This window comes from Pantherophis guttatus, chromosome 18, assembly GCF_059756535.1.
Source record: "Pantherophis guttatus breed Tessera chromosome 18, ASM5975653v1, whole genome shotgun sequence".
Lineage (NCBI taxonomy): Eukaryota > Metazoa > Chordata > Lepidosauria > Squamata > Colubridae > Pantherophis > Pantherophis guttatus.
Genome location: NC_142080.1, coordinates 12,898,449 through 12,910,079, shown reverse-complemented (window position 1 = coordinate 12,910,079; position 11,631 = coordinate 12,898,449). Strand labels below are relative to the sequence as shown.

At 45.1% G+C, this 11,631-nt stretch overlaps 1 protein-coding gene across 1 annotated transcript; it reads right to left on the bottom strand.

Annotated features, from left to right (window-relative positions):
- Window positions 1–3,445: 3,445 nt before the first annotated feature.
- Window positions 3,446–5,531, bottom strand: LOC148111603 (uncharacterized). Its single transcript, XM_087880808.1, has 3 exons — window positions 5,345–5,531; window positions 4,427–4,847; window positions 3,446–3,708 (listed from the first exon to the last, which is right to left on the bottom strand). The coding sequence occupies exons 2-3, from the start codon at window positions 4,806–4,808 to the stop codon at window positions 3,461–3,463; spliced, it is 630 nt and encodes a 209-aa protein (XP_087736934.1). The 5' UTR covers window positions 4,809–4,847; window positions 5,345–5,531; the 3' UTR covers window positions 3,446–3,460.
- Window positions 5,532–11,631: the final 6,100 nt, after the last annotated feature.

Below are 11,631 nucleotides of genomic sequence, written 5' to 3'. Positions count from 1 at the left end.
AATTAGGACATTTATTGATTTATTGGTTCGATTTATATGCCGCCCTTCTCCGGAGACTCAGGGCGGCTTACAATGCGTTAAGCAATAGCCTTCATACTTTTGTATAGACCTGCTTAGTAGGGCTTCCCCCCCCCCCAAGCGGTGTTCTTTTTAATACAAAGTCAGCTTATTGCCCCCACAATCCGGGTCCTCATTTTACCTACCTCGGAAGGATGGAAGGTTGAGTCAACCTTGAGCCTGGTGAGATTTGAACTCACAGTAATTGCCGGCAGCTGGCAGCTAAGTGCTACTTAACAGCATTTTAGTCCGCTGCACCACCAAGGCTCTTATTTGCACCTAACCCTTTGTCTTTACCTTCCGCTTTCTCCTCCCCTTCTCCACCTCCTGCTCCTCCTCCTCTCTGCAAACCCCAGGCCCTTCTAGCACTGATGAAATTACCTAGCTGGGTAATGAAATGTCTGCAACAAAACAACCAAGCACAGAGAGCACCAAGGACCCCACAATTCTCCTCCTCCTCCTCCTCCTCCTCTCTGTAACCCCCATTGTCTTCTAGCACTGATGATGTTACCTAGTTGGGTAATAAAACATCTACAGGAAAACAACCAAGTTAAGAGAGCACCAAGGACCCCACAATTCTCCTCCTCCTCCTCCTCCTCCCTTCACCTCTATTCTGCAAAACCTGTTCTCTTCTAGCACTGATGAGGTGACCTAGTTGGGTCACTAAACGTCTGCAAGAAAACATCCAAGCTCAGAGAGCCCCAAGGACCCCACAAAGATGGAGGTCTCAGCCCCCGCAGGCATCCCACTGCCACTCACCTCTCGGTCTGTTTCTTCCTGGAGTGAAAAACTTAGAAGGCTTTGGAGCTGTTCCGTCACCAGGTCCTTCTGTGTTGAGTTTCGCAGTTTAACGCCATAATATTTGTAGAGGCTAATCTGAAGGTGGGAAAAAGAGTCCGTGAGTCCTAGGGAGCTCCACCAAACGGCCAGGAAAAGGAAATATAGGAGAAATTAGGATCAGAAAAGGACTCCGTGTGGTCAAGCACACGGAAACTGGTCCTGGGTGACCTGATCGGGGAGATGGGCAGCATACGAATCTAATAAGTCAATAATTGCCATTTTGACTTTCTTCTTCTTCTTGAAAAGCTACTTTAACCCCCCTCCCCCATCCCCATAGGTGCCCTTTGCTGATTCTCTGTTTGGCCGTCCTGAGATCCTTTATGGTTTCTGTGGAGATCTGGCAGCTTCATCTTTTTACATGCATTAGCTCTCCGTGGTGGATTGGGACAACTTGCCATGGCCCTCTTGGCTTGGCCAACTAACCATGGCCAACTAGCCATGGCCTACTTGCCGTGGCCAACTCACCAGGGAACAAGAGTTACACTAATAGCAGGGTTCCAATACCTCAAGGGTTGCCAAAAAGAGGAGGGGGTCAGCCTATTCTCCAAAGCACCCGAAGGCAAGACAAGAAACAATGGATGGAAACTTATCAAGGAGAGAACCAATCTAGAACCAAGGAGAAACTTCCAAACAGTGAGAACAATTAACCAGTGGAACAGTTTGCCTCCAGAAGTTGTGGGTGTTGCATCACTGGAAGCTTTTAAGAAGAGATTGGACAACCGTTTGCCTGAAATGGGAAAGGGTTTCCTCCTTCAGTAGGGGGTTGGACTAGAAGACCTCCAAGGCCCCCTTCCAAGTCTGTAGTTCTATTATTCATTGTCTGTCTAATATCGAGGAAATGGTGGAACAGAAGCGTCAAAGAAAGGAGGCCTCAAAGGAGGGACAAATGAAACATAAACGACAAATGTTAAAATGATTTTTAACATTATTGGAGAGAACGGAATGGTTGAATTCACCCGCGGTGAGTCTGCTGTGGCTCGTGGGCAGCCACGGTGAGTTGGCCATGGCAAGCTGTCCTCTTCTGATGTTGCATCTAAGATAACTGCGGCCCTAAAAGTGTAAAACCTCCGCATATTTACCTTGTCTTTAGACAAGACCTGGGACGTGCTTTGCTTCTGGTCGATGGGCGGCAATGCGCTTGTTTTCCTCCTGGGCAGTTTGTGGTCTGAAGAAATCTGCTTTGCCAACAACAACAAGAACAACAAAAAAGAAGTTGTGAGAAAGTGAAGGAGCAGAGGAAGGAACAGCTTTCTGTGTGTTTCCAAGGGGAGGATTGGTTTCCCTTCTGCGTCCGGATGCATATTATAAGTAATTTGACTTTTCTAGCTGGGACAGACACGAAGCACGTAACAAGGACCATCCGGATTGTATCAGCTGGAGCTGAGGCAGCTTTTGAGATGAACGGTTGGAAAATCTCTGCCACAAATTGTGAGAACTTGATTTATCACCATTTATTGTTGTGGCCCTCCAGCAGCCGAATCAGAGGAGGAGGAGGAGGAGGAGGAGGAGGAGGAGGAGGAGGAGGAGGAGGAGGAGGACGAGGACGAGGAGGACGAGGAGGAGGAGGAGGAGGAGGAGGAGGAGGAGGAGGAGGAGGCGTGGGAGTCAGGGCCAGCATCAAGGCAACCTGAGAGCTCCGAGGGGGAAGAGGGAATGGGGCTGGCAGAGAGAGAGACAGAGGAGGAGCCTGGGCCATCCGTCAGCCCTCAGATGGTGAGTCAACAGACCGCAGGTCTGGAGGTGGATGAGGAAGAGGAGGAACATCTGGGTCCAGTGCCTGACGCGCGGATACACAGAAGGCAGAGGAGAGGAGAGCAGTGGAAATCTATGGGCCGGTCCTTGGGACAGACGAGCCACCACTGCTAGCGAAGCCCCTCCCTAGCTCTGGGGATAAAAGGCAGGGGGCGGAGAGGAATAGATGTGGCAGACAACGATTCTTCTCCCTGCCGGATGGACTTGTTAGCCTGTGGTGAGAGAGAAACTTTTTGTCGGGGCTGCTGGCTCTCCTCATAAAGGAATCTTTGAGTTCACTTCAGAGGGTTTGTCGTGTTTGGGTCAGAACATTTATTTACTGACTGTTCGAAGTTATAAAGGATAGTTTACAACTGAAAAAAATGGACTGTTTCTCGCACTCAGGACCATTTCGCATTTCCGTGGCATGCAGAGAGCTTCTGGTCCCTGTTGTTGCTGCCCAGCATTCAGTGCCAGACAGTGCAACAGGGCGGATGGTTGTCTTGTAGGTCTTAGATTTAAGATGGGTGGCCATTCGTCTGTCCAGTAACACACTGGTGAGTTCTCGCCAACGTATCCAGGCTGCATTCTCCTTTGCTCTCACCTCGCCATTGATGTCACCATTGACATTGGAGGTGGGATCCCAGATACCAAAAAATGTCCACCTTCTTTAGGTTTTCTCCATTGATTTGAAGCATTCCAGGGGTGGTGACAGTCCCTAAGTACCCTGTCTTGATGTTGAGGTGGAGTCCAAAATGGTTGAGGCAATCATTCCATGGTCGTTCCATGATCCTTCCAGCAAGGACCCCCTAGTTCAGCAAATTCTCCATAACTACATTTGTCTACTTTTGGGATAAATGATCTCCACCGAGGCAGCCCTGGCTTCTGGACCCTCTCCACGATGGACCTCAGGGCCCACCGCGACACAAACCCAGCTGCTTACCTGGAAAGGACGAAGATGGTCCAAGATGGTCTCTAATATTTCTCTCTCGTCCATGAGATCCAAGATTTCTTTGACGGGTCTGCCTTTTAATGGCTTCCTGCTCTCCCATAAATTTTTGAAAGACTCGTCAGAGAGTTCTGAGAAGAAGAGACAGACAGAGATTGATGGGCAATTCGACAGGACAAGCCTTCTCAAAGCAGAGAGAGACAAGGAGTGCGTAGTGGATCACCAGGCTGAGCCTGAGGGAGGGGTCAAACGTGTCATAAGTCTCGAGGCCCTGATCTTCCTGTCCTTAGACAACCATCTTATATATGGAATTGGAATTTTTTATTGCTTTGAAATTTCATGATGTTGTAATCTTATAATTTAGATCTAGCCTTTGAAAAAGGCTAAGAGGGAGGGGTCTTTCCTCACCTCTGAGGGTAAGATGTTCCCTAATACAGTGGCAGCAGTAGAGAAGACCCTCTTCCTAGGCCCCACAGTCGAAACTCTTTGACTGATGGAGTCTGCACCATAACGTCCCTACCTGATGAAGGACGATTGCAGGATTTGGATTTGGGTAGTTAGGAAAAGGAAGGAAGGGTGTACTAGTGACATGAGAGCAGTCTTCCAGTATTTGAGGGGCTGGCACACAGAGGAGGGGGTCAACTTATTTTCCAAAGCACTAGAAGGTAGGAAGAGAAACTTATTGCTTAATGCAATTGGTCTCTGGAGAAGGAAGACCTCTAAGGTCCCTTCTGGCTCTGTCCTGATGGATTGATTGATGGAGGGATGGATGGATTGATTGTGTGGGGTGGGCTGATGTGATAGGACAAGGCTGGTTCCATAGGTAGCCCAGCCCTGTAGCATCTATACCTGGATATGAGGGAAGGATGGTGTCTTGAGAGCTTTTTCTCCCCGGAGCCCTTTCCCTCTCGGGCCTCCTTGGCAAGGAAGGGGGCTCTTTGAGGCCAGGCTTCATTTCCCCCTGAGAAGCCCTCAGAGGGGTCCTGCGCACCAATTCTGGCAGCACCAGTGCTGGAGGCTGCACCTTCTTGCTCATGTCCACTGGAGCTGGGGAACCCTTTACAAGAAGGGGCAAGACCTGCGTGGTTCTTTGAGTGGCCGAAGAAGTGGACGGGTGGGAGCCAGAGAAGTGACTGTTCCACTGCCATGGGTCATTATTCGTAATTTGTGGATGGGACTCCTTGCTGTCCTCCTTCTTCAAGAAGGGCAACTTTTTTAGCATGTGGTCCATCCTCTCGTGAAGAGGGAGTTCTTGAACTGGATGGAGATCCTGTCAATAAAGGAGAAGTTTTGTAACTCCAGGTTGAAAGGAGGGGTCCTTGGTGCTCCTATCTATCTATCTATCTATCTATCTATCTATCTATCTATCTATCTATCATCTATCTATCTATCTATCTATCTATCTATCTATCTATCTATCATCTATCATCTATCATCTATCATCTATCATCTATCATCTATCATCTATCTATCTATCTATCTATCTATCTATCTATCTATCTATCTATCTAGTTGTCTATCTATCTATCTCTATTTATCACATGTTCTTCCTGGGTCAAGAAGCTCAGACTGCCCAAGGAGCTGCTGATCTACAGAGGAATTTGGGAGTCTCTCCTTTGTACCTCTACAACTGTCTGGTTTGGCACAGCAACCAAACTAAAAGTCCCCTAAAGAGAGAAGACGGCAAGGAAATTACAGGCAGCAGAGAGAAAGCAGAGTTGCTTAACTCGTTCTTTGCATGCAAAAAGAAACTATAGCCCAACCTACCAACAACGTAACTGTGAAAGACAGACTAGAAATAAAAGTTGAAAGGCTTCAGCGAGGTATTTGACAAAGTAGAACACTCCCCTCCGCTCTGCTCTGCTCTACTCTGCTCAACACAACTCAACTGAACTCAACTATCCTCTACTCTCCTCAACTCTCCACAGCTCCCCTCTCATCCCTTCTGCCTTTATATCTCTGCCCCAGGGGCTGTGACATCACCGCATTATGTTCTCATGGGGGACAGCTGGTGTCATGACCCAAGGGGCCTCTTACTCCCCAAGATAATAGGGAAGGGATATGGAGGGTCCCCTGGATAACCCCCTTGATAACATTAGCGACATTATGGGGAGCAAAGCTAGGGGTCACTATGGAATGACCCACTGTGATGGTGTCCCTCAACGTGCTAGATCTCAAAAGAACCTAACCAAGATTAAGGCTGATCAACTTTGTTCTTTGATTGGCTAAGTCTGCCACTGAGCATAGGACTAAAACATTCCAAATTAGTAAGGGAGTAAGGCAAGGTTGCCCCCTATCCCCATTATTGTTTATTTTGGCCTTAGAAGTTCTTTTACGGAAAATTAGAATTAATGAGGAAATAAAAGGACTGAAGATCAGGAAGGAAATTTACAAGACGCAAGCATTTGCAGACGATGTAGCCTTAATCCTTGAAGACCCCATAGAATCAGGACCAAAAGTGCTAGAGGAATTAAGTAAATATGGAGAGGTGGCAGGCTTCACATTGAACAAAACCAAAACCAAAGTATTGATTAAGAATACAACTGAGAGCCAGAAAAACAAGTATTAGGACTACAGGTTGCCAAAAAAATTAAATACCTAGGAATTTGGATTACATCAAGATGTTCGACCTTAAAAGACGACAATTATACTCCCCTAATTAGGAAGATGAAACAAGACCTTGACAGATGGAAGAAAATAAGATGATCACTTTTGGGCAAGATAGCCACAATTAAGATGAATATTCTCCCCAGAATACTATTTTTATTCCAAAACATACCGGTAAATTTAGAGAAAAAGTTTTTTTTAGAATTAGACAAAATCATCAGAGAATTTATATGGGAGGGGAAAAAACCGAGGTTTTCTATTAAAATTTTAAGGGGCAAAAGAGATATAGGTGGATTTGGACTCCCCGATTGGGAAATATATTACAGGGCAGCTAAGCTAGTCTGGATAAGAGATTGGATCACCCTGGAAAATGAGAGGATTCTTACCCTAGAAGGCCACGATTTGCAAAAAGGGTGGCATGCCCACATTTGGGATGTAGAGAAGAAAAGGAAGACATATTTCCATAGACATAAAATTAGAGACTCATTGATACAAACATGGACCCCGATTAGGCAAAGATATTACAAAAAAATTCCAAGTTGGCTCTCAACGATGGAGGCCCTGATCCACCCCAATAGATGGGGGATGGAGAAAATGGGCTGGTACAAAGATATCTTAGACGAAGGAGGGAATCTTAAATCAAATGATACTTTACGAGAGCAAGGAATAACTTTAGATTGGTGGACCTATTCACAAATAAAATCTAGATATCACAAAGACAAAGAACAATACGGTTTAGAACTTGGATCAAATGGATTGGATAAAGTCCTGATGGGAACAAATAAAAAGATTCTGGCCAAACTATACAACTATTTATTAGGTGATGACAAGTCCGAAGATATCACAAAGAATCAAATAAATGCATGGGAGAAAAATATAGGGCGTGATATAAATTTTGGGGAATGGGAGGAGGCATGGAATAGGAATCTTAAATTGACTACAGCGGCGACATACAAGGAAAACCATTATAAAATGCTACATAGATGGTATTTAGTCCCGGCCAGACTAGCAAAGATATACCCTAATATACATCCTAATTGTTGGAAATGTGGCCACGGTCAAGGCACCTTCTTTCACATGTGGTGGACATGCCCGGAAGCGAAAGGATATTGGAACAAGATCAGGAGATGGTTATATGAAATAATTGGCGAAGATATTGAATTAACACCAGAGATATTTCTCCTGGGAATAGTAAAGAAGCCATATGGAAAGGAAAAGATACATTTAATGATCCACATAATTACAGCCGCCAGATTGGCATACGCACAGTACTGGAAAGAGAAAACCCAACCACCAGAAGAGCTCACAATTAGGAAAATATTGGAGTGCGCAGAGATGACTAAATTAACTCATGAATTAAACGATGATGAGAAGTCAGTTTATTATATTGTGTGGGAAAGGTGGTACAAGTGGATGCATGATAAAATGAAAGAAAGACCTAAAGGTGTGTTAAATAACGGTAAAAAGTGATTTGAAATATCACCAAGTATTATTTATGTATATAGTTAAAACACTGCACATCTGATACTAACTGTAAATGTCAGTACACTTATGTTTTTTTTTCTTTTTTGTAAAAAATCTCAATAAAGTTTCTCAAAAAAACCACAAAAAACATTAGCGACATTATGGGGAGCAAAGCTAGGGGTCACTATGGAATGACCCACTGTGATGGTGTCCCTCAATGTGCTAGATCTCAAAAGAACCTAACCAAGATTAAGGCTGATCAGCTTTGTTCTTTGATTGGCTAAGTCTGCTACCGAGCTTGGTTTTTTAATTTTTCTTATTATGAGATATGAGATATAGGAGATATGATATACTGGTGTAGGGTTTCCTGCAGGGGCAGGGGGTTGGATTAGGAGACCTCCGAGGTTCCTTCCAACTCTCTAATTCTAATTCTATTCTATTCTATTCTATTCTATTCTATTCTATTCTATTCTATTCTATTCTATTCTATTCTATTCTATTCTATTCTATTCTATTCTTATGGAGTCCTTGGCTTACAACCGTTCTTTTAGTGCTGGTTCAAATTACAACAGCACTGAACAAAGTATTTTTCACACTTATGACCATTCTGGCATCTCCACGGTCATATGATCAGAATTTGGACCTTTGGCAAGTGACTCACATTTATGACAGTCGCCGTGTCCCAGGAGTCACGTGATCCCCTTTGGCAGCCTTCTGACAAGCAAAGCCAAGGGGGAAACCGGATTCACTTAACAACCATGTTACTAATTTAGGAATTGCAGTGATTCACTTAACAACTGGCAACAAAAATGTTGGGCTCAGTTGTGGTCGTAAATCGAGGACTACTTGTATATATGATTTTTTTGGGGGGTCCAGTTTCTGCAGTGCCCATCATCGCTGAAGTGTTGTAGTAGTTTTGGTAAAACTCTCCAACGATACAAAAGCTGCAGTTGAAAGCAAAGTTTTTTTTAAAAAAAGCCAAACAGGTTTGTTTTTTTAAAAAAGGCAAAAGGGACAATTGCAGAGTTGAAAGGAGAGGAAGCTCCTTCGGCCCCCAACCCCTCCCCCCCATGGCTTGCAGGGCCCCCCTGGGCCCCCAGACAGCTGGCAGAGTTGAGTCTTCATGCTCTTGGGGAAGGTCAGGAGGTTGGGGGCCTGCCTCGTCTCTGGGGCTGGGCTACCTAGACGTACAGCCACAATTCAGCTCAAGAGGCTTGGCAACTGGTATGTACTTATGACGGTTGCAATGTCCCGGGGTCACATGACCCCTTTTCTGACTTTCTGACCAGCAAAGATGATGGGGATGTGAGGGATCTCACAAAGATCGATGGTTCGTTGAGGCCACTTCCAAGAAAAGGCAGCACACAAGGATGCAATCACGTTGAATCTTTATTTAGAAGTAAAGTAGAGTAAAAGGAGGCATCCATGCCTGGATTGAGCCCCTGGTTCAGTCCTGTAGGAAGTTAGAACAAGAGCCAAAGAGCAGCCCCTGTGCAGGGATTCTTAGAGGGGCCCCTGGCCTCTCCCTTACCAAAGTGTGAGGGGGCCGGAGGGCCATTAACTCTCCCCAATGGGGCTGCAGGGGCCGGAGCCCTTTGGCCCACCAGTGGGATCAAAGGTGCCTCTTTGCTCCCATCTGGTGGCCTTTTAAGAAACTGCCATGGCTGGCACAAAACACCTAACAATTCCCCTTCTTGCCAGCCAATGACAGGTGCCAGTGAGTATGAGTGAGGGGGTGAGCAGGCGTCATAGACATGCAGATGCATCGTTTACAGGAGCAAACACAAACGCTTACACAGAAGGTTGTGTCGGTCAATGGGCACAGGTTTTGTGAACAGATCAGCTAACTGGTCGGTTGTATTACAATGTTTGATGTGTACAAACCCCATTCTGGCAAGCTACCTGACATTCTTGTAGCGGATGTCTATGTGGCGTGACCTAGAGCCCACCGTGTACGCCCCCGAGATTCCAATTGCGGCCGTGTTATCTTCTTGAATTTGGATGGGCAGAGTAGGAGGTGCCCAGATGCTCGTTACCAGAGCATTGAACCAAATCAAGTCGTTTGTTGTGTCCGATAGGCTGGCATATTCTGCCTCGGCCGTGGAGCAAGAATCAAATTTTTGCTGCCTAACATGCCAATGGATAGGACAGCCATTTAGCAGTATGAGGAAACCAGAGGTGCTCCGTCTACTCTTGGTGTCACCAGCCCAGTCTGCGTCCGAGTAAGCGGAGAGCTGGGCCGGCTTCCCCTTCTCTGGTTCCAGCATAAAGAGGGCATCGGCCGTGCCCCTGAGGTACCTAAGTACCCTCTTGACAGCATTCCAGTGGAATTCCTTTGGGTTTTCCACATGCCTGGACAATAGATTTACAGCTAAAGCTATGTCAGGCCTGCTCCAATTGCTAATGTATAGCAAGGAGCCAATCACAGATCTATAAAATTTATTATCTGTGAACTCAGGGCTGTCCTTGTCATTATGGCCATAGTAGTCACTTTGCATGGGGCTATGCGTTGAGTTAGACTCCGCCATTTTGCATTTGGCCAACAACTCCTCAATCTTTTTTTTGGGGGGGGGGGATAATGCAAATCCCTTTTTAGTGGCCAAGATATGTACACCCAGGTACCTGTCAACCCGCCCCAAGGACTTCAGGGTAAACTTTTCCCCCAGAGCCTTGGCAAATTCGTCACACCTTTCCCTTCTGGCTCTGTCCTGATGGATGGATTGATGGATGGATGGATGGATGGATTGTGTGGGGTGGGCTGATGTGATAGGACAAGGCTGGTTCCATAGGTAGCCCAGCCCTGTAGCATCTATACCTGGATATGAGGGAAGGATGGTGTCTTGAGAGCGTTTTCTCCCCGGAGCCCTTTCCCTCTCGGGCCTCCTTGGCAAGGGAGGGGGCTCTTTCAGGCCAGGCTTCATCTCCCCCTGAGAAGCCCTCAGAGGGGTCCTGGCAGATGTCCTGCGCACCAAATCAGTATTGTTTCATTCACTGCAACAAAAAATTACATCAACAGAAAATTATAGCAGAGATTGATATTTTTATTTACATGCTCTGGATTTGCATTATTATTATAGCTTGGTCTGACATTGGGTTTTTAGTCCTATTAATTGAGCTGTCCTGTATCCCCACACCCACCCCCACCTCCAAATAAGAGACATTGTTTATAAAATGACAAAAAATGAACCCATGTTTTATAAAGGCAAAGAAATAGTTACGCTAAAGCAAGTACCTAAGAGAATAAGAGAACTAAGAAAAGAATATTGGTTCCTAGCCACATTATTAAATAAACGGCATATACCATTTAGATGGATAATACCGGAAGGAATGGTGGTGTCGTGGCAAGGGAAAAAAATAAAAGTGGATTCACAGCACAGAGCACAGAACCTGCATGACCAAATGATGGGCATAGAAGGAGCAAATAGTAACAGGGAGGAACCGGAACGGAGGACTAAAAGGACACAAAAACAGGAAGAGCGAGAAAAACTACTAGAGGAAGGAGATAAAGAGGAAGAAGGGGAACCTCAAGAGGAAGAAGGAGTGAAAACAAGAGCTAAGAGAAAGGACAGGAAGTAATAGGAAATATCGCATAGTAGAACCACAAAGGAATGGAACAAAATTTTAAAATCTTATCATTAAATGTAAATGCTCTCAATTCTCTGGCTAAACGACATCAAATTTTTAGAAAAGTGATAAAACAAAAAATGGATATTGTGTGCCTTCAAGAGGTACACATAAGAAAACAAGATGAAAAATACTTATTACGTAAAAAATTAGGGGAATCATTTGTAACACTAGCGGAAGAAAAGAAAAGAGGAATAGTGGTGTACATTAAAGAAGGAATAGAGTGTAAATTGAGATATGCAGATTCAGTAGGAAGAATATTGATGATAGAAGTAAAATTTAAATATAAAAGTATGTTATTGGTGGTTATCTATGCGCCGAACAGTGGACAATTAGAATTTTACAAAAAAAAGTACATC

Excerpts from the sequence above, each read along its gene's own strand:
- LOC148111603 (XM_087880808.1), bottom strand. The coding sequence starts at position 4,808 with ATGGACCACATGCTAAAAAAGTTGCCCTTCTTGAAGAAGGAGGACAGC. Across the intron at positions 3,709-4,426 it reads CATCCTTCCCTCATATCCAG|AACTCTCTGACGAGTCTTTC; the intron begins GTATAGATGCTA and ends TCTTCTTCTCAG.